This window comes from Melanerpes formicivorus, unplaced genomic scaffold (assembly GCF_026170545.1).
Source record: "Melanerpes formicivorus ecotype bairdi unplaced genomic scaffold, bMelFor1.0.p_v2 SCAF_3, whole genome shotgun sequence".
NCBI lineage: Eukaryota > Metazoa > Chordata > Aves > Piciformes > Picidae > Melanerpes > Melanerpes formicivorus.
The window spans coordinates 13,003,172-13,026,471 of record NW_027142355.1 but is presented as its reverse complement, the minus strand read 5'-3'; the positions used below and the strand labels follow the sequence as shown (position 1 = coordinate 13,026,471).

Here is a 23,300-nt window from a genome sequence, read left to right as displayed (position 1 = left end):
CTGAAGTGCCAGGTCCACATGCTGCTTAAACACCTTCAGGGACTGTGACTCCACCACTGCCCTGGGCAGACCATTCCAATGTTTGATAACCTCTATGTGAAGAAGTATTTCCTATCATCCAGCCTGAACCTCCCCTGGTGCAGCTTGGAACCATTTCCTCTAGTCCTGTTGCTTGACACCGAGGAGAAGAGGCTGGCCTTCTCCTTGCTCCAACCAAGATGTGAAATAGTTAATCTTCAAACCTTAGACTTCCAGATGGCATTAATTGATGACAGACTGGGTTGTGCAAATCAGAGTGTCAGAGTAGATTCTTTAAATTAAAGTCCTCTGGGCATCTGTCCAAGATACCTGGGCTATTCAGCCTGCCCACCTGGCAGCTCCACACGTGTAGCTCCACATGTGTAGTTCTGGGGCCAGCGTGTCTGTCCACTCCCTGCAGAACATGTGCTGGGTTTCACTGATTGTGAGCTACCTCAATGGTGTATTGACAAATGCAGCAAGCAATAAAAAATTACCAAAATCATTATTTGTTAATTCACTATAAATATATCCTCTCTTGTGCACTTTATACTATTTATTAGTTCACTCTAAATATATCTTCTCTTGTACACTTTATACCAGCCCAAACTAAATCAATAAATCATGTTTGGATCTGAAAATATTATGTCTTTCCTGAGTGATTTTCATGTTTTACTGTTGCTGTATAGGGGTTGGGGTAGGGATGAGGTGACGGTCTGTGCGACAAGAATCGAACACGTGCAGCGCATATAGAAGGCAAAAAGCGAACTGATTTATTCCAGCACACAACTCATATATTGTGTGTATTGTTATTATGGCTGCCTGCAGTTGGTTAATGAACTTTTCTCAAGATTCTCATGGGTCAGCGATAGCATTGCTATAGTTACTTGTTAAGCTAGTCCAGGTGGCCGCACATCTTATCTTGTGGTTTCCAGATTCTCATGGGAGCACAGTGATGTTTTCTCACCAGAGCTCTTCCAAGGGTTCACAGATGCATCACAGTCCCCCACATTTTACAGCAGATACATCATTCCCTGTGTACACTATGCTCATGGTAGTGAGCTGAAAACAAGTTTAATGAATCAGTCTACTAACAAACCATCAAGAAAACTTCATACAAATTATATACAAGCTGAAGATAAAATACCACTCCTGACTATTAGTCTGTTATAAATTACAAGATTTCAAATATTCATATGTTGTCCAGTAACTGTACATGTTGTTGTCTACAAATTGTTAGAATAATGAAGATATATGTACAAGCACCTGCTTCTTCAGCTCTCTGGATAGGCTGTCAACAAGGTATGAAATAAGAAAATCTGTGTGATTTTTAGCCTCTGTGTATATACATAAAGACATTTCTACACATAAAGACTTAACAAGCTCAGTCCAAAATTTGGAACATAAGTACATGTAGTAAATCCTTAACATATTTAAAAATATTCTTCTGTCTTCACGCTTATCACTGTATCTGCATTTGTCTTCTGTAAGTGCCATTGTTGCTGGAAGATACTCTGTTTAGAACATTAAGTCTAAAATTTTGTTTCTGTTGGAATCTGTAGGAAATAAAAGGAAATAAATGTCACTCTGTGTAAGGAGTTGCCAGGATAGGTGCTCACTGGAGAGTGATACGTAAGAATTTGCAACCTTTGAAGTGTGTATGTGGGAAGACAGTGATCTGCTATTTTCTCCTTATGGGTTTGTCATGTGCTGGATACTGCCCTTCTCTTTAAGTCCCTGATGAAATGCTGTGTATGTCCCTTTCTTATCCCTATCTCCAGACTCCTCTTCTGCCTGAGACATTTATATAAGTGGGACTAATGCTGGTGTCTCTACCACATGAACATTCTACTGTGAGCTCATCATGGGGGAACTGTGGTGGACAGGTGAGGAGATGAAGTAACAGCATGGTGAGATGGCCTTTGCCCACCTTTCTTTGCAGACTCTCAGGGCTCAGAGTAAGGTTTCTGAGCAGAGCCCCATGCCTCTTAGTCCTGTGAGGCTTTGCCTTAAGTCAAATCCCATCAATAAGCTGTCTGTATGCTTTCTGCCCTGAGCTGACACAAGAGCTCAGGGATGAAGACGCTTTTGTTATCTGATGTAGCAGTTCCTGGAAGCAGCTTCTGGGGCTGTGTTTCCTATGGTTGTGAGTGCTGCTACTGGAGATAGGAGTCTTACCATGCTCTCTTGCCTGTGCAGTCCATTGCTGGGGATGATGGTGTGGTTGTTGTTGCTACCCTTCTGCAGTGAACACAAGAAGTTGTGGGTTAGGAAATTAATAACTTCTTTTTTTTCTCTTTTTTTCACATTGAAAAAAAATCTTGCTTTTTAAATCACTGCAACATGCCTGGGAAGTTGACCTGGATGGAAGGAAGCCCTCACTTGTCAGCTCATTATGCCTCTGGCCAGGTCTCTGGGTTAGCACAGAATTGCTGGGCCAGTTCAGCTAAGTGAGATTAAACAATTTCTATGTGAGTAGTGTTTGGAGTTTGGTACTTTTAAACAGATTTAACATACATGGGACCCTTGATAGAAGAACACTCTCAGAAATCCTAACACCACACTTGGTTGTAGTAATCTATCTCTACTACTTTAGCACTCCTTTTGAAAGTGGACAGTCCTGGGAAGCCTACTTGCAAGCAGTGTCAAGTCTTTCTTGCAAGGGTTACTTCAGTCTATGCAGCAGTCAGTGACAGATGGGTGATGACAGAGGACTGGAATTTTGCTCCACACCATGCTCTTCCCAAGGAATTGGCTTCAAGTGAAGTCCAAGGCCAAGCCAGTCTCCAGTGTAAATTATTCACTCCTTTCACTAGTGATTTGACAGATACCTGGACCAGGGTCCACTCTCACTCTCCAAGTTTGAGACAATCTGAGTTAATTATTGATTAATTTCTTTGAGTATAGAGATTGTGTAGGGCACTTGGCTGGCTATGTAGGGTGCTGTTGGGTGCCTGTGAGTAATGAAAAAGCAAAAATGTAGTGGAAAATGAAAACTGTAGTGTTACCTCAGTGAGCTTTAATTTGGGGGAGCTGGCTATATCCTTTTTCAGCAAAATGTGTAAAACTGCATCATGAATGGTGAGAAAAAACATGGATGGCTTAATCTCCTCATCAAAAAACGCACATCTCTCCAGTTTGTCCAGGAAACCCTCTGTAAGAGAACAAAATCAAAGCACAAAGTGACTTGCAGGCGTTGAGAATGAAGAAATAGTGTATTCTGAATGTGTCCACTGTGCACAAGGTATATGGCACTGTTTTATTTATTAGAGTGAATGGATTCCTCTTTGCTGATGTGGACAGCCTGGGATATAAATGCCCATCAGTCCTGCTCTGCTTGTTGCCCGGCAGAAGGGAATTTGAGACTTGCTCCTTATTTATTGCCTAACCTGGGCTTGTGTTGGGCATCTTGCAGCCCAGAGCTGTACAACACAGCAGTGACCATAGGTAAAATGAGCTGTTGTGTGTGGTCCTAGCTTTCTGAGGACAGTGTGGAAGGGATGATACCTCTGTTCAGCTGAATCTGTTCACTATCCAAAACTGGAAGATCAAATGAGGGTGATCCTCTGCAGCCATGCTTGGTAGTGGACAAGGAAGGCAGTGGCATGATATGTTCATGGTAATGTGATAGAAAGACAAGTACTCACCATGTGCCCCTGCAATGTAAATGTCAATGTCGATCCGGATAAATTCTTTCAAAGTCTGTTGAACCAGAAATACACACCACTGAGATGTTGCTATTTTTGCTGATAACAACCATTATGGTGACTAGCCACAGCAAATATGCAAACCACTTTAAGATACTTAAGGTGGCAAGCAGCTCTCAAGTCAAACTCCCCTGTACCTAGAGGCAGAATAGTATTTTCACGTGGCTGCAGACAGGGATGCCTGATACCTTTGAAAAGGGGCAGCATTAAAAAAACGAAAAAGATGTCCTTTCAAAAACTGTACAGCTTTATTGTTCCTGCTTGACACATGATGGAACAAAACTTCCAAAATCTTCAGGGGAGATTTTTGTATCTGTGAATTTGAGCAGAACTACAGTTCCCACTGACAGGCTGGGAGTTCAGTTTCTCTGTAAATATGAGGTTCACATTATCCCATTCCTCAAGCCTGTCAAGGTCCCTCTGGATGCCATCCCTTCCCTTAAGTGTATTCCTTGAGTGTAACTGCATTCATATGTTCTTCTTTCATGTGATCACTGTTTGTCTTGTTAATTACAATTACCTTTTGGAGGACTCTCATGGCAGAAAAATCGAGGAAGGACACTGATGAGAAATCCAGAATAATGCTGTGAATGTTGACCTGGGGCACAGTGATGCCAGGGGGGAGGTCAGCACCCCAGTTGATCTGAATAGGCAAGTCTGTCATGTTGGTGGGCTGGTCCAGCTCCTCTATCCTGTTGTTGTCTAGTTCTTCATCTGACTCGTGCATATGATTAACCATGCAAATCAAGCCTTTCTGTGTTGACAGAGAAAAGTGTTACAATTAATATTCCTTTTCAAGATCCAGCCAGTGTGGTAGTGCATCTTAGGCAGGGGTGAGAGTGGTGGCAATGCAAAGCTGATGTACCCATGAGATGGAGCAGGACCCACCTGTGCTTCACACTAGAAGAATTTCTGTCTCTCCCTTGTCTGAAGGAGTCTGGAAATGTTTGTTATCTTTCCTATCATCAATCATTTAGTCATCATAATAATCAGTTTATAATGGATTTTTATTGTTCCCTAAAGTCAGCTGTCAGATACACTTTAATTCAGTAATTTTGGAACAAGTGAACAAAAAGTACATAGGATTTTGGCTGGGAGAAAACCACTTTTATCCTACCATTAATGCTGGATGAACATTGCCTCTGTAGGATCTGATTGTGCCATTTGATGCTCAATAAAGCTCCAGTGCACAGATACAAACTGCCCATGGCAAAGCTGTAGGTCTTTAACTGTGAGAGTAATTTAAAATCTTTTTATATATGCTTTTATATCATGAAGTAGCAACTTGTGGAATAGTAGATCTAATTAGGACAGGAGGCTGTGAATCACCTCTTTGCCATGTCAAGCCAGGGACCTGGTTGTTTAATCCCCCACCCCAGGTGGTGTTGCTTTACATACGGGTGTCACTTGCAGCTCTCCTTTCTTCAACATCTTTCTGATCTTCCTCAGAGCTTTATTGCGTTTCCTCAGTACTCTCAGTGGGTTGAAACCAACCTGCAGAAACAGCACTTTGAAACCAACAGTGACACCAGGGGAAGGATATAGCATCTCATGTGGCTTTTCTTTTGTCATGATGAACATAGGCTGAACTTGATGTGGCCTACAACTTTTCATCAGTTCAAACAAGGTCTCTGTTTCTTGTTTGGAAAAATAACTACAGGTATGACTACAAACCAGGAAGGCCTATCTGTATTAACTTTAGGACACCAGCGTGGACAGCATTATAGCAGTGACAATGCTATAGCACAAGCTAGTAATTCAAGCATGTCTTCATTGTTAGATGGCCACCCAAGTGACTGAGATTAGAGAGCTCAAATATTGTAACTGCTCTGTGTCACCTGACTGCAGTGTGTGTCACATACACCTGGCTTTGTTTCTTGATCGTGCTGGCTGTGCGTGTCTCTTGAACCTTTTTAACAAAATTAGATGATAGGTGTATTAGGCTAAAAAGGATGTAAAATTCACTAAATTCCTGCAAGTCTTCTGCCTTGTCTATTTAGTGGCTGCAGGAGAGAGGTGTTAGAATTACCATGTTAGTAAAGAAAGAGTGGAGTGAGCACCAACACTCACTAAAAAAACCTTTCAGGCTCTTCTGAAGTGAAATCCAAGCACATAGAGACCCAAAAATGCCAGATTCCCTAGATTCTCTGCCAGTTTAAGTCCCTCATGTGAAGAATGAACCAATTGCCAATGCCTAAGTAGCCACTTGTTGCAGTTAGAAAGGGGAACTTTAGCCTAGTCCCTGAGTGCAAAGGCTGAAAGTAAAATAAATTACCATTGGATGCCAAAGCAAAATAATGATAAGGTCCATATAATTCATTAGATCGCTAATGGGAATATAGAGAAGAGGCATAAACAGTTCTCTCTTCTTTTTCTCTTGCTTCTGCTTGCAACTTTCCTCTTTCCCTCTCCTGTGGCCTTGCCAGGGGTATCTCTGTTTTGACTACCGTGTGAGGTAACAGAAAGAAGGGAGGGAGTGGGGGAGGAGGTGAATGGGTCCTCTGGATCCATCCAGGGCCGTCTGAGGAGTTTCTGTGTTGTTTATAAATTGCAAATATATATATAGTACATATATTGTATATTTTTCACATATTAATTGTGTTTCATATTTCTAGACTGTAGTTTGCTTGTAAATATAGCTTCATTTGCTTCCACCCCAAACTGAGCTGGTCTGGTGATTTTTTTTATTTTGGGGGTAGTCTCTCCAAATTAGTTGGGGGGTAATTTCAGCCCACCACACCACTGCTTATCAACTCCCATCTAAGAGCAGCAGGAAGCAGAAGTTACGGGTGCAGGTTTGTTGGCAGCCTACGGATGGTGGGTCTCTCTGGCACGGTGAGGGCTCAGTGGTCCTGATCCTTTGTACTGATTATGGAAAGACCAGCTGCTTTCACCCAGTTTGTCATGGAAGATAGTAAGATCTCTGATAGTGTGATTGCATTTGGCATTTTTTCTAACTGTTGTGATTATGTTCTTTGTGGCAGGATGAGTAAACTAGCATTTTTTGGGTGTAAATAATACCAGTGCTAATAAAATAAAACATTTGTGCTATTTGCTTCTAAAGGAATTAAATTTTTTATATCTACTGTTATGGTTTAAGTCCAGCAAGAGTTAGGCTGTTCTTTTTCTTAGAGTTGTGTATGTACATGTGGGATTACAGTAGGGACAACAATATTTGAATAATTCATGAAAAATTAAAATTTGAGCCATGGACTGGTTGCATATAATAATTATTGGGAAATTGTATTCACCTTAATGTGTCATGCAATTCATATGCTCGGAACAACAGCCCCAGACACTTACAGCAGTGATGAGTTTCTCTCTGAAGAATTCAATATTAGCAAAGAAGATAGGAGATGAGCATCTGAAAATCTTCACTCCCTCAGGCTCATAAATCTGTACAATGAAGCAAAAGTGTCACTAACAACATCTGTTACAGAAACAGAAATGCAGCAGATAATAAGAGAATCACAACATTTCTTACATCAGTGTAGTCCTTCTTGTTTCTGTAGATGTTACTTCTCCCAACATTAGCCAAAACTGTGCAACTTGGACTGTGAACAAACACACACACTCTTATTTGTACCCAATACTGAAGTCTGGTGGAAGGGAAGGATCAGAGAAAGCAACCTCAGCTGTAGTGGTAGACTGAAGTGGGACCCCACATCTAAGGGTCTAACTCTGTAAATTATTTTTCTATACATAGTTGCTAGTCAGACTGAGGCATGAAGCTGTTGGCTTTCTCTGTACAAGGGAAGTTCGTTTGTAACAGGAAGCCCTGAGATAGCTTGTCATTATGTCCAACAAATACTCACATCTGGGAGCGGATCACCACGGTCAGCAGCTGGAATGCCACAGCGGTTGCTAGCCCTATATCCAGGCCAAGAAGAATAGCAGATACGAAAGTCGCCACCCATATAACCTGCAACAAGCAGGTGGATGGCAAAAGTTATGAGCATGTCAAGGACCTGGGTCATGAGCCTAGAGTGGAAGCAGCTGCAGATCTCAGATCTGCTCCAGGCTGTCCGTCTACCTTTGTTGCAGGGTGTCATGTTTCCTACATTTTTTTCTTGTAAAAGAAGGCCATACTCACTGACTAGCACCAGGGAGTGTATAAGGATGGCAATACAATAAAGGTTTAGAATAATAAAGGTGTAGATCATTAATAGGTAGTTCACTAAGTTCTTAACAGAAGTCCAGCAGAAACACAAGGTTATGCATGAATCAGAGTCCCAGTAAAGCCAAGAGTTGTAAATGTGCGAGTGTGGGTGCTGCGAATGTATGCAACAGGCAAGCACAAATGACTAGGTAATTCTGAATATTTTTGAACCATAGATCTCAAAGCATTTTCATGTGGCAAATAACTGTTTGGTAGCTGGGAAAAGTGAAGCCTGGAACTGCTTAGGAATACAAGGAATTGACTGATGAGAAAGTCAAGAGCCTAAATTTTCTGGGTGTTAGAGGTAAGCAATCCTGTCCGCCGTCCAAGCAGCTTTACCATTTGGGAGTAAACTCTCTAAGATGTGTAAGTTACATCTAACACACTGCATGAGTGTGAGAAAGTGTCCCTGAGTCCATAGCCAATGCAGTAGGAATTTGGATATTTTCTGTAACTGCCTTCTGTGTAACTGTATTGTGAATTGATAGGGTGCTTGGTTGCATGGTTTAGTTGATTAGGTGGTGTTGGATGATAGGTTGGACGTGATGATCTTGAAGGTCTCTTCCAATCTGTTCTATTCTATTCTATTCTATTCTATTCTAATTAAATGGATGACAATGAAATTAGGAGAGAGAATTGATTGAAAATGCCTGCAACAAAACGGAAAACATGAGCAAAGTGTATACGAGTAACAAAGGCATGCCACTATTGTATTTTCTATGCAGCGAATAAGGCTCTGAGCGAATTTGCACAATAGATGCCTTTTCCAGAGTGCATCATTCCTGAATGTTTGTGGGACTCAACTTACACAGTCATACTTATCCTTTCTCCATAGGATGCCTATTTCCTTGAACTGCATGAGCATTCCTTTCAGGTTGCCAAGAGCCAGAGATGCGAGGACTGACTGTTAAAAAGGCCAAAATACATGTTGAATTTTAAAGCAACCAAAGCAAATGTTGAACATTGAGATTTAAAAGACAGGGACAAAGTGCAGCTGAAAGGCCAGGGAGCACCTCCCATTGTATCACTGCTGCTGGAATATTGCCAGCTATGGTGTAGTGCAGGTGTCTGATGTGAAGCTGCAAATTCCAGTATTTCTTTTGCACCTAAAAGCTGGTGCTGTGATGCTTGGTATTTGGGGACTTGTGTTCCTTTTGAGGAGCCACCTTTAGTGGTCCTCTGTTCGTGATCTGGGAAGAAGAACCAACCTTGCAAAACCCTGTTTGGCTCCCACTGAAGCCCGTAAACACTCCCAGTGACTCCTAGATTAGCCTTGCCTTTGACAAGCAGAAGGAAGTACTAGGTGAAATGAGTGAATACCTTCTGTAATGGTGCCAGGAGAAACCCAACGGCCAAGATCACAATCAAGACAATTACAGCTGAGATAATACCAGCAATCTGCATGAGAAAACAATCCCAACAAAAATAAGTTCCCACAGGCATTATGGTCAGCTAGGGAAAAAAGGAGAGCTTTCTTGCTTTAAATACCGTCATGATTGTTGTCTTTTGTACCTGTGTTTTGCCCCCTGTGCTCTCTTGCACACCTGATCTTGACAGAGCAGTGCTGGAAGCAAATCCTTTGAACGATCCACAAACTATATTACCCAGTCCAAAAGCAATGAGTTCCTGAAATAAACACAGAAGAGGTTGTTCTTAAAAGCCAGTTCATGACAGTTATTCCAAAGGCTAGGTGTCTTGTTTCCTATTGACAAATGCACTGTTGTGATTTCTGTGTTTTTTGCCTACCTGGTTTCCATCTATTGTGTAGTCATGCTTGATGGAATACACTTTAGCCACAGAGAAGGCTACTGCAAATCCAACGATTGCAATGGAAATGCTGTCACCAATGCACTTTTGGAGGATATGTGCATCAGGTGCAACTGGTGTATGAAATCTAAAAGACAACAAACTCTAGTTGTTAAGGATATGCCTGAGACAAATTGTCCAGCAAGTGATCAAGGCAATCGTCCCCTCATATTGAGCACTTTGGAGAGAGAAAGCACAGAACTGCAGGTCTGAAGCCTACAAAACTTTGAGGGGTTTTTAACTGGGACCAGGACCCTTAATTCACACTCGTCTCAGTATGTGGCTCAGCAAGTTCTCATTTACTTGGCCAGCACCAGCCACTGCTTATTTTATTTGAAGTGCATGCACAGTTCTGCCTTCTAGTTACACATAGATATAAGAGCTGACATGGTGCTTGCATGGGGAGTTTGCACACAGAAGGATTCCACTTAATCATGACCAAAAAATGTGATTCGTGGGAGCCCTTTAGACAGCTAAACAAGTATTCACTACATCAGGTAACACTGATAGTTTCTCAGGATATCTATCTGCTAGATGCTTTAGCTTTATAATTTCCTGTCCCTTCACCTCCCTTTTGTCTTTTGCAGAATCTAGAGAGAATGCCTTTCTCTGGGTTGCTTTTGGTTTTGTTTTTGTTTTCACCCCATTCTTTGTTAATTTTTTCCACTTTATTCAGTGAACAGAAATACGAAGAATGGAAACTTTCAAGCAAAAATAGCCGTTCCTCTGCAAATTTCACCCACTAACACCCTGGGACTGCCTTCCAGAAGCAATTGAGAGAACCCTGGTGAGTAAATGGCTGCAGCATGCTGTCTTAGTAAATGTTTTCTTCCCTCTTTTTTAACTCAGTGTGTGCCTATTGATTCTGGAATAGCTGGATCTACTCTATATATGGATGTATTCTCTATATGTGGATATATACTTTCTATATGGATATGCTCCTGGAGGAGCAGACATTGAGTCCTCTGGAGGATACTGGTGCCTGGGGAGATGCTGGCAGATGGTTATGGGACCAGGCAGAACTGTGCAGTGTTCTTCATGGGCATGATGGTGGCTGCTGAACCATGCATGTACTTCAAGTGAAATGGAGGCATTCAGGACCTAGTAGCTCAGTAAAAGGGACAAACATCTGCTCAACAGCTGTCTTAGCAAGTGAAGCATGCAGTTATTTCGTGTCACAGTGTATTCACAGTGTGTTCACAGTGTCACAGTGAGGAAATTTCACCAGTTGAAAGTGTGTCCTCATATTGTCAAGAGGAAAATATTTACCTACTGAAAGAAGATGAAGCAGATTAATCAGAAACATAGCTGAACTGATTAAAGAATGACAAACTAGAGAGAACATTTTGCTTCACTGGTGAATTTTAAGTAGACCACTCACCCTTCCTCTAGTTTTCCAACAACAGCTACATTAAATTTTTCTTCAAAGTTAAGGAAATAGGAGAGCAGTGCTGCTAAGACTGTCTGAAAGATAATAAACCCCACATCCATTAGGCACATTCGAGCAAGAGTATGAAGAAACTATTAAAGACCATTACCTTCCCTCTCCCACACACCCTTCTAGTCTCATCACTAGCAGCAGATTTAAGCCCCAAGTCTGCACATCCCTTTGCTGTTCAGATGGCATTCCTGAGTCACCTTATAGGTGTGAGTTTATGTTAATAAATCACACAATGTATGTCAGAATATCTCACTAACAACAGAGACATCCCACCCCATAAACTGGGTGTTTTATAACAAAAGTGTTCTAATAACTCTTGGGAAAAAAACTACTTGCACTATTTGCACCTATAGCAACAGCCTCCAGAACTTTAGGAAATTGCTGCCTGTGTGAGGCTTCTGCCACACCAGTGCTGCTCAGGGAGGTACAGGAGGCAAAACCCTCTGCTGCTGGAGGGCAAAGGTGTTTTGTGCTTGCCACAGATGTCCAGGGCTTTAGTAGCTGCTTGCAGCTATAGTACAGAGGGGCTCCAGCTGTGGCATTACAGCCATCTGAGGGATTACAGCCAGCTGCTGTCAGAGCCAATTTTGTCCAAGGAAAAAAAAATAGTTTCTATACATCCTACTCACTACAGATGTATTCAGTTAAGAACAGCAAAATGGAGGTAAAACATCTCACAACAGCTCATGAACACTGACACTTTATAGGTAAAATTATAACCCATCATTTAATGCAGAACAGAAGAAATAGTCAAACCCCTGCTACCTTTGTCACTATAATGATACAGCAATTGCAAAGAGAAGTGACCATTACCACAAGGAGTTCAATCGGGATGGGAGTTGGTAACTTTTCTTTGAATCGATCATTCATTTCTTTCACCACGAACACAATAAGCAAAACTACAAGGGATGTGACAAGGTCAGCGATGTTTGTGTTTGTGATCTGGCTGAAAATGCTCTCCAGAGTCTGCAAAATACGGAAGAAAAATGTGTTGCTTTAGAAAGAGTAGTTTCCTGGCACAGTACTACTATCCCTTTCCAGTAGGCCCTGTATCAGAATTGCTCTAAGGATAATGGAAATTGGAAATTATTCCTTTCCTGTGCAATGCAGATTGCAAGCCTCAATGCCTGTACATGTGCATCATACAAACAACAAAAGCAGATGTGAAAGACTCTTTCCACTGGATCTTGAACCCACTCATCCCAGCCTCCCCCTGAGAGAGGGTCAAAACAACACACAATAGGAATAGGATAGGAAATGTAAGATAGGAAACAAGAGCAATGGAATTATTGAGCAGGTGCCTCTCTCTGCTCTTTCTTCCAATCTTCTTCCTCCTCTTTTCACATCCAACAGACCTCACTTATTCACATCCAAATTAAATATATATAATATCAGTCCAATAAAAAATTAATAATTAAATGCTTGAGGCAAAGCTTAGCACTTGATTAAAATATACCACACAATAGGAATGATGGAAAATATTATCTAGTTTGCTTAATGAGGTGTAACTTGCTGTTTGGTAATCATAGAAACACTAAGGCTGGAAAAGACCTTTTAGATCATTGAGTCCAAATGTAACCTAACTACCATGACCACTAAACCATATCCTGAAGCACCACATCTACACGCCTCTTGAACACCACCAGAAATGGTGACTCTACCACCTCCCTGGACAGCCTCTTCCAATGCCTCACTGCTCTATCAGTGAAGAGGTTTTTCCCAATGGCCAATCTAAACCTCCCCTGGCACAATTTAAACCCATTTCCTCTTGTGCTGTCACTAGCTACTTGGGAAAATAGACCAGCACCAGCCTCACTACAACCTCCTTTCAGGTATTTGTAGAGAGCAAGATGATGTCCCCTTAGCCTTCTCTTCTCCAGACTAAACAACCCTAGCTCCCTCATCTGCTTCTCATGTGACATGCCCTCCAAACCCCTCACCAGCCTTGTTGCTCTTCTCTGTACATGCTTCAGGACCTCAATGTCATTCCTTTACTGTGGTGCCCAGAAATGACAGTGTACTCAGTCTGTGGCCTTACCAGGGCCAAGTATAGGGGCACAATCACTTTCCTACTCCTGCTGGACACACTGGTTTTGATACAAACCAGGATGCCTTGGGCCTTCTTGGCCACCTGGTCACACTGCTGGCTCATGTTTAGCTGGCCATCCACCAGCGCCCCCAGATCCTCTTCCACTGGGCTGCTTTCCAGCCACTCCTCAGCCTGTAGCATTGCTTGGGGTTGTTGTGACCAAACTGCAGGACCTAGCACTGTTGACTTCAGCCCATGGATTTAACCTGTCCAGATTGGTTATATACTAATAACCCATATTTTATATTTTTCTTTCATGTTTCCTCCTGCTTGGCTGTTTTTATGCTGAGTTCTGTCGTTACTGCCTTGTGATACAGTCAGATAAACATCACAGGTTTCAATGCCGTTATCAAGTAATGAACACTTAGCACTTACATAGATTATGCCAAGAGGTGTATTAAATCCAGGCACGTTTAGCTGAAGCATGAATTTCAGCTGAGACACCAGAACGTGGACAGCCGCAGCAGTGGTGAAACCACTGATTAATGATTGCGATAGATAAATAACAATGAATCCAAACTGGAGAATTCCCAGAAGCAACTGAAATTCAAAATGACTGTACATCAGTGGGATTCATTTGTGCTTTTAAGCAATCTCTGCAACAAAGAGAACCACAGTTAATGGAGACAGAGATTTTCATCTAATCCCATACATCCAGGAATTAAGGAATACTGCCACCAGATTTGCAAGAAAAATCGAGACTTAGCAACAGGGGGCATAAGACTGGTAAGACTAATTGCTACAGCAGTTAAAAAGTATTCTTTTATAGCTAAAATAGACCTCCTTAGTCTTAGGGTTTTCAATACCTCTATTTTTACATGGTACCAGTGTTTCAGGAAGCATGAACATATTAATATGTTAGGAAGGAAGGAATGAACTGTAGGAATGCTATATTAAGAAGGAAGGAGAAGTTGTCAGGCTTTTAAAAAAAGACAAATCCAGTAGTTCACCATTATGAGACAGAGCTTTTATTCCCCTTGGTGTGTCTGCATCACTGCCATTACTCCCACAGCTTTTTTTCTGTTCAGCAGATGTTTTTTTTTCTGTAGGTTGGGTGCTCCTGTATAAGCTATAGGCTCAGGTCTGGGAAAACCCAGGAATTTCACAGCATGGATCACTGGCTGGTCACTGGAGAAGGGTGGATGTCTCTTAATCAGTGAGCCAAAGTCAGTTACATCATGTAGTGGTTTGAGCCTTAACTGAGAGTTAAAAGCTCAAATGGGGAAAAGGCTGAGAATCTCTTCCCCACTTCCCCCTGCCTCCTCCCTCCAAACAGGGAGAGGGGAAAAAAAAGGGGTAAGGAGCAAATCCACTAAACAGCAATCTGGAGTCAGCTTGGAAGTAGAGAGGCGAACAATTTTTTCTTCAAATTATATACCTATGACAATAACAGGGGAAAAAAAGGTTCACAAGGGCAAGGAACAAGAATGGATGGGCGGGGGACAGAAAAGAATAATACAAAACCAGTCTTTCTCTGAGGAGGTGCGGAGGCAGCAGGGAGAAGGATCAGGTCCGGCCACGTGGCTGAGGAGCAGGAGGGCAGCTGCAGTAGCTCTCATCCAGCAGAGACAGGAGCCAAAAAGGAGATCCAACATCTATGATGTCCTGCTTTTTATACCCTAGCTGGGCAGGGAGGGGGGAGTGGAACAGACTCAGCTTTCCCAGGTGAAACGCCCTGCAGGGAGGGTAAAGTACCCGCAAGCCCTCCACCCTGCTTTCTTCTTTTGTTTTCAGAGAAAGGCGTTAACTCACCACACATGGGAAGGTGAAGAGAATTACTTTGGTGACTTTACTAGCAGGAAACAAAAGGGAAGGCCAGTCCGCTATCCATCTATTCATAGACAGACACATGTAGGCACACACACACATATGTTTACTAACCTGAAAAACTCCAGAAAGGAAGGTTATAGATGCAGCCACTGTCACCCTCATTTCATCTATTGCTGATGTATTCATGGGAATGCCATTTTCAGTCATATTATCAGGGACTATCCTAACAACCACTGCACCCACCATCAAGCTCAGCACTGGAAAGGGACCTGAACAGCATATGGCATTTATTAGTGATCTGAAGGGGCAGTAAGTACTTCTTCACCAGTGGGGAGGGCAGTCAGTGTACCTAAACTTACCCACTGAGATATGTCTAGATGTGCCAAAGATAAAATAGACCAGAACAGGGAAAAATACTGCATAGAGTCCATAACTGGGTGGGACATTAACCAGCAAAGCAAAGGCGAGACCTGCAAGGACAGAGACCCACAGAAGGAAATGAGGAAATATTACAGGCTGAAGCCAGCAGTCCCTTTGCACCTGGCCTACGAGGCTGTGTCAGAGCACATGTTTTGTGGAAGTACCTTGCAGGATAGCCACAAGCCCTGTGTTGAGGCCGGAGACGATGTCACTCAGGATCCACTCCCTGAAGTGGTATGCTGGCAGCCACGAGGTAATAGGAAACAAACGCAAGGCAATTTTTTTGGCCCTTTGTGGGGAGCAGCTGTAAAGACACAATGCAGAGCTCTGTCAGTGAACAGCTTAGCTGAGTTGTAGCCTGTCTTCAGAGAGAAAATGGAGAAAGATTCAGGTTCAGACTGCCAGAGGTTGAAATCTGAGCCAATCTAATCAACCTGCTCTGCCAGATGTGTTTCAAGGAGTAGATGGTGGCTTCTAGAGGTCCTTTCCAACCAACATTTTCATAGAATCATAAAATCATAGAATAGTTTGGGTTGCAAAGGACATTTACAGGTCATTTAGTCCAACTCCTCTGCAGTGAGGAGGGACATTCTTCAACTAGATGAAATGGCAGAGAACCCCACCCAAGCTGACTCTGAAATTCAGTTTCCAAAGATGGGGCTTCTATCATCTCTCTGAGCAATCTGTTTCACCATCCTCATTGTAAAAAAATTTCTCCATTAAACATAGTCTAAATCTACTCTCTCTCAGTTTATAGCTAGTACTGTTTGTCCTATCACTGCCCGTGTCCCCAGGAAAAGAGAAACTGCCTAGAATACAATTGTAGAGAGACTTGTAAGTGTAATAGCAGCTAGAATTCTTTAGAAAAATATGGCATTGCATTTGGTTAACAAGTTTTCATTTGCTTTGTTGGAATCATATCTGTCTTGGATGGAAGTTGTCAGTATGGAGTTCATGTTGTCTGAGAGCAGCAGTGTAGGCTGTTTATTAAATACATATTATAGATAAATAAATAAATAAGTATTTCCTTACCGAAAATACAGTTTCACGTGATCCCAAAAGGTTTTATGGTATCTGTGCAATTTGTTGTGCTCTTCATTGAACAAATTCTCTGAGTACACAGGTCTGGCTACAACATAGTGGTTGCCCACAGGTTCAACCATTTCTCATGAAATATCACTTGTGTGTCCTTCTCTGTGGTCTTAGTCACTTAGAAACCTACAATGAAGAATGGGGTTAGCTCTTTACATACTGTGGGGCAGACAGCCGTGATGGGTAGTGTAGGTGACTGAGCTTCAAACTTAGCATTACCACCTTTGAAGATCAAAAGAAAGATGACTGGGACACCTGCTTCACTTTGCCCAAGGTGTTCTCCTGCCCCACTCCTCCTTCCACTGAAGGGCAGTGTTTTGCTGGAACATGAAGTATTTATTTCTAAAGATGCAGCCAAAAAGTGGACAAGACAGATTTTCATCTTCTCTTGGACTTGGAGACAGGGCTGAATCTTTTGTCTCAAGTCTGATGAAGAGGTTAGGCTTAGTAGTGAAAAAGCATGGTATTTCTGTTTGTGGAGAGTTTTGTAAGATTTATTTCCACAGGTTATCTGAACTGCTTCTCCTCTATTTCATTGGAACAGTTGTTGCAATGTCTGACCTAAATAACTGTTTTCTGCCTTGTCCCAAACTGTATTTGCATTTTTGTGCTGAACAGAAACTGTCCTTGGTCACTCCAGCAGCGACCTCTCGAGCTCAAATCGCACATGTGAAGGTTCAAGATTTGTTTCACACAATACCACTGGGTATTATGCAGCAGTTGATGCCATCACGCTGCTGCCCATTGTGCTGTTACATTTCTCTCTATGCCTCACATTCCTGTCACGTTAAATTCACCTAAATAAATTTTTGTCTCTGCTACAATCACCATTAAATTTAATAGAGCACTAGTACTAGTCTTAGGAGCTGTGGAACTTGCTCTGGGTAACTGCAGTTGGACTTCCAGCTGTAATGAATCTATTCTGTCATAGTCTGTCTTCTCTTGACTCAGATTTAAAGTTGTATTGTAAGAAGTAAAAAGTCTTTAGTGACACTGATAATAGAGAACTTTTCTTTGTTTTCTCTCCCTTAGTGCAAAAATGCTCCTTGGCACCTTGGTGCTTGCTGCCGGTCTTGTGACAGATGGACCACCACCTAGTTCCTTGCTCAGGTTTATCACCTGACTTGTGCAGAAATAGCCTACATACATTTCTCATTTGGACTTATGTGTACTCAATATTTGGAGATATTACAGAACAGATTTTAAAGTGCCAGTAAGCAGTTTGCATAGTTATGAATAGATGAAAAGCTATTTATCTATGATAATTTCAGCATTACTATGTGAGTCCCATCCTGAAACTTTGCTACAGCTCAGGGCCTATTATCAACCTATTTCAAGTGATTTCATTTTACTTTCCTTCTAGCTTATTCTGGGGAAATTAATGGATGTGTAGAGGTCCAAATAATGTTAGATGAACTTCTTAGATATATTGCTTTTGCTGATATAATATTTTTCCATAAAAGATGCACTATTTTGGCAGTGGGTTAAATATTTTTACTCTGTTTTAACATTAAAAAAAAAAATTAAATCTGGAATATTTTCCAAAACCTGGCAGATGATTATTCTAACAGACTAATAATCAAAATCTAAACTTGTTTAAGACTATTACCCAAAGTCAATTAAAATTAAAATCATACTCCAGACCTGTCCCTCCCTCTGTCGAGATCAGAGTTCAAAAATCCAGAGCTGATTAAATTTCAATGAACAAAACGGTTAATTTATTATTTCTCTGATAACTTGTGGTGTACTTAGATCTGCAGGAAGAAGCTTATTCTGTTAAAGATTTCAGAGTTTATCTGTTTCCTAGTCTGCATATCAGGTTTTTAGACCACATATTGCAGAGAGGAGTATTGCTGAAAGTCCGGTTGAGTAATTTTATTCATTAGGTTGTAGGGCACAAAATGTTCTATTTGTACCCTTTGAAATGTTCATAAGCCATAAAAATAAAGGAAGTGTGTAGGTTATTCTTGCATTTCAGATTTTTCCCAGTGCTGCAGCTGTTGTGGCTTTTGTCAATACTTTAGCTATTTCTTCAGCCCCTTGCCCATTGCCCAGCATTTATCTTTCCTCAAGCCAGATTTAACTCCCATGTCTCAGGCAACACACAATATGCCTATTTCCAACTCTCCAAATCTCCTTTGGTCTTCTTGAAAGTGTAAATATTTTGCTGGTGTTTTTTTCCCTCCTGACAGGAACCCCAATTTATTTGCTCTTATCTTGTTTAGCTATGGGTTGAAGACTGAAGAAGAAGACCTAGACCTTCGCCCCAAGGCTGAACAACATGAGCATGAGTCTGCTTTAAAGACTGTGGTGCCACATGGCATTACTCAGGTGAAGCTTAACCAAAGGGTGGCTGTCAATGGGTCCATGTCCAGGTGGAGGCCAGTGATGAGTCGAGTCCCTCAGGGATCAGTACTGGGACCAGTCTTTTTTAACATCTTTTCTGGCAACATGGACAGTGGCATTGAGTGCACCCTCAGCAAGTTTACTGACGACACCAAGCTGTGTGGTGCAGCAGACACACTGGAGGGAAGGGATCCATCCAGAGGGACCTTGACAGGCTGGACAGGTGGGCCTAAGCCAACCTCATGAGGTTCAACAGGACCAAGTGCAAGGTCCTGCATCTGGGTCGGGGCAAGCCCAGGCACCAATATAGGCTGGGCAGTGACTGGCTTGAGAGCAGCCCTGAAGAAAAGGACCTGGGGGTGCTGGTGGATGAGGAGTTCAACATGAGCCAGCAGTGTGCACTTGCAGCCCAGAAAGCCAGAGACTGGGCTGTATCAAGAGAAGCATAGTACACAGGCCTATGGGAGGGAGGTGATTCTCCCCCTCTACTCTGCTATGGTGAGACCCCACCTGGAGTACTGCATCCAGTTCTGGAGCCCCTATTGCAGGAAGGATCTGGACATGCTGGAACATGTCTAGAGGAGGGCCACGAGGATGATTAGAGGGCTGGAGCACCTCTCCTATGAGGACAGACTAAGAGAGTTGGGGCTGTTCAGTCTGCAGAAGAGAAGGCTCCGAGGTGACCTAATTGTGGCCTTCCAGTATCTGAAGGGGGCCTACAGGAAAGCTGGTGAGGGACTTTTTAGGGTGTCAGGTAGCAATAAGACTAGGGGAAATGGAGCAAAACTAGACATGGGTAGATTCAGATTGGATTTTAGGAAGAAGTTCTTCCCCATGAGGGTGGTGAGACACTGGAACAGGTTGCCCAGGGAGGTGGTGGAGGCCCCATCCCTGGAGGATTTTAAGGCTAGGCTGGATGTGGCTCTGTGTGACGTGATCTAGCGTGAGGTGTCCCTGCCCATGACAGGGGGGTTGGAACTAGATGATCCTTGAGATCCCTTCTGGAGCACCTCTCCTGTGAGGAGCACCTCTCCTATGAGGACAGACTGAAAGAGTTGGGGCTGTTCAGTCTGGAGAAAAGAAGGCTCTGAGGTGACCTAATTGTGGCTTTCCAGTATCTGAAGGCTGGGGAGGGACTTCTCAGGATCTCAGGTAGTGATAGGACTAGGGGGAATGGAATGAAGCTGGAGGTGGGGAGATTCAGCCTGGATGTGAGGAGGAGGTTCTTCACCATGAGAGTGGTGAAGCCCTGGAATGGGTTGTCCAGGGAGGTGGTCGAGGCCCCGTCCCTGGAGGTGCTTAAGACCAGGCTGAATGAGGCTCTGGCCAGCCTGATCTAGTGTGGGGTGTCCCTGCCCATGGCAGGGGGGTTGGAACTAGATGATCCCTGTGGTCCCTTTTATGATTCTATGAAACCTGTTCTGTTCTATTCTATTCTATTCTATTCTATTCTATTCTATTCTATTCTATTCTATTCTATTCTATTCTATTCTATTCTATTCTAAAAAGACAGCCTGAGCACATAAAGAGCAGTGTTAATGTGCCTTCCACCTATTTCCTGGCAGGTTAATGGAGTAATCAGTTTCATTAACCAGTGTAGCACCTTACTGTAGTTAGATGCTTGTCATCTCCTGGTTGAGCTTTACTTGTCTAATTTCCTCTTCTACTGGCTCTCTTGGCAGCTATCAGCTATCATGACTTCACCCACTATTGTCTTTCTCTTGCTCACACTCATTTTCTTCCTATATATGTTTAGAAAAATAGGATGTCCTCTGCATAGGAATTTTTTTCCACTGTTAGCACCATTATTTATTTTAGATGTTTTAAGAAAAGTGGGGATATTGTGATGATTACCAGCATGGTGGAAGCCAACATCCTCTGCAAATCCCCTAAGAGAAAGATCCATGCTCCAGTAACGCATGCTGCCTTTCCAAAGTGCTCCCATCATTAAATCCTTGGACACACCCCCAAGGAACATGACCATTTAGCACAATTCTTCTGATGACTTCTATAATGTGTTCAGCCACACATGTGTAACAGGGGTGCAGACAAAGCTTACTCTGAATAGCTATTGAGTGATAAAAAGGTTCACTCACTACTGACCAAGACTGGGTCAGAACTGAAACACCAGAGATAACATTTTAATTCAGTTTAATTCCATATAGCCTCTGATCCTGTTCTCATGACCAGCAATTAACAGCAATACCATCTCTCACATGCAAAAACCCTTCCAACTCCACTGCTAATGCCCCACATCTGTGAACCTTTGGTAATGTATATTTTGGTGTGTGTGTCATTTTGTTGAGGGGATTAACAAAGGGATACTCTTATTGCTTTATTAATTTATCCTGAATATAAGAAGTACAAAAAAATCTGTTAGCTTTAACTGAATAATTAAATATTAACCCACTTCATCCCACTTTTCAGTCTAGGTATACACACATACTGTACTTCTCTGCAATATATACATTTGAAAAATACAAAGAAATATCACAAAAGAACTTTTACATTTTACAAGAGATACAACACATCTAGAAGCATTCAATTTATGAGCATTACTTCACATATCCCATATCCAAATTACCAAGTCAGAATCATACCTGATTTGTCTTCCAGGAAGATCTTCAGAAGAAACCACACCAAGATTTTATGGAAAAGACGCCTTTGAAATCTTCAGAGGCAGTGCAGGTATCTTGTGCTGTTCTTCATTTCAGAACCTCCCTAAATACTGGCAGCACTTTAATCACTAACTTCGGTTAACTTTTACAAGAAAAGGAAGATTTCACTGTGGCCTTGACCATTGAGCCTATCTTCAGGAGGGATGATAAGAGTCATTTCTTAAAGTTCTCTGTGATATTGCTTAACTTTGTTTGGTGAATTGTTTCTGATTGGTGAGAGACTAATATGGGAAAACAGAGATGAATATCTGTCGCAATCCTGTGCTGTGCATCTGCCAGGTGTCTGCTGAGCATGGTGGGAAGGGGTGACCAGAGTTCAGCTATGGTACCCTTCATTTCCGAAGGAGCACAAAACACACTGCCTTCATATAAGGGAGATAGGGCTGCTGGGCATGCCACCTCTAAGGTGTGCCACTGTTAACCTTGCTGTGAAGCACATTTTAGGGACTCTAAATTTGTCTTCTGACAGCTTCTGTCTTTCTTAAAACAGTTCCTGAATGCTCAGATCATTGGCAAAAAATGACCTTTACAGGGATTTCCAGAGGCCAGCCGTGACTTGATGGAACTAACAGCTGTGGCATCTTGTGACAACCAGAGGAAAGGTGCAGACCATGTGCGTGGCTGAGTGCTGGGGCGTAAACATGGCATAGGTAAGTTGGACTATCCTGCTCCCTCCACTGCCTATAGAGAAACTGAGGGAAATCATCCTCCCTAGGCCACATTGAGCCTATGTAAACACTTCCCTGAGATACCTAAAACTACCTAAGAAGATAGCTGAAACAGTATTTTGATGCCTCAGGCCATCAGGTGGCTTGTGTTCAGGTGGCCTGTGTTTAGGAAAGTGTTGAGGACACCATGATGAAAATCATCCTTATGACCCTTCCATGAGCACAGGCATGCAGAAATGTTCCAGCTGTTGATAGCCACTGTATCAGGAAGGCTGTAGAATTCCAGGCATCTTAGAGCACTCCTCCAGGCTGGAAGTCAGTATGCCTTAGCCTATGGGGGGTTGAAATTATAGACTCTGCTCCTGAACAGAGAATTTTCTTCATCTGGTGAAAGGGAATGACACAAGGGAAGACACCCTATGTACTCTGGTAAGATAGCTGCATGCATGGGTCTAGAAGGAGAAGAGGCAGGAGGAGCCTGAAGTTCTGCTTGATCGTATTTCAGTCAATGATTAGACCACGAAATAATTAAGTGAGCAGGATCCCAATACCCATTTCCACAAGGTGAAAGCTATATTAGACTATTCACTCAGGATTTCTTTCTTGTGCTTTACCCCATGGCTCCAAGTCCCCTGAGAGTCTTTATGGACCTCAGGTGCTTTTGAAAGTTGGAGATACTTTTTTAAGCAAGACTGTAAGATCCCCTGGTCAGTAAAGACCTCAAGTAATTTCCTAAATTTTCAAGAGTACCTTCTCTGCAACAGCAAACCCTTGGTTTTGGTAAGCATAAGGAATTTGCTGCAGTTTGTAAAAGTGACACAGACATTACTTTTACCAGTAAAATAACAAACACTTAAAATTTGTAGAACAGCTCAAATCATGTAACAGCTTTTGGTCTCCCTTCTCAAAGTGCAGGCATGGTGAAGTCATAGAAGTGTTGAAGTGTTGAATGTATTCTTAATTCTTTGTATTGGTGATATGTCATGAGAGGCTGCAATGTAAAACAGTAGGACAGCTTTTTCAGGACTAGGTTCAAATGCAGGAGGGACCCTTGGTCCTAATGAAGTCAGTTGAGTTTTTATCATGTCCACCTCCACGTGCTTTAC

The 23,300-nt window shown here is 42.3% G+C and overlaps 1 protein-coding gene across 1 annotated transcript; it reads right to left on the bottom strand.

Annotated features, from left to right (window-relative positions):
• Nucleotides 1-768: 768 nt before the first annotated feature.
• SLC26A3 (solute carrier family 26 member 3) lies at nucleotides 769-21,541 on the bottom strand. Its single transcript, XM_068166835.1, has 21 exons — nucleotides 21,449-21,541; nucleotides 16,443-16,628; nucleotides 15,575-15,714; nucleotides 15,350-15,460; nucleotides 15,102-15,259; nucleotides 13,596-13,760; nucleotides 11,945-12,097; nucleotides 11,072-11,154; nucleotides 9,631-9,778; nucleotides 9,397-9,510; nucleotides 9,205-9,282; nucleotides 8,693-8,788; nucleotides 7,541-7,647; nucleotides 7,210-7,279; nucleotides 7,029-7,121; nucleotides 5,124-5,219; nucleotides 4,246-4,479; nucleotides 3,666-3,720; nucleotides 3,027-3,172; nucleotides 2,197-2,259; nucleotides 769-1,574 (listed from the first exon to the last, which is right to left on the bottom strand). The coding sequence occupies exons 2-21, from the start codon at nucleotides 16,571-16,573 to the stop codon at nucleotides 1,551-1,553; spliced, it is 2,265 nt and encodes a 754-aa protein (XP_068022936.1). The 5' UTR covers nucleotides 16,574-16,628; nucleotides 21,449-21,541; the 3' UTR covers nucleotides 769-1,550.
• Between the last annotated feature and the right edge of the window lie 1,759 nt (nucleotides 21,542-23,300).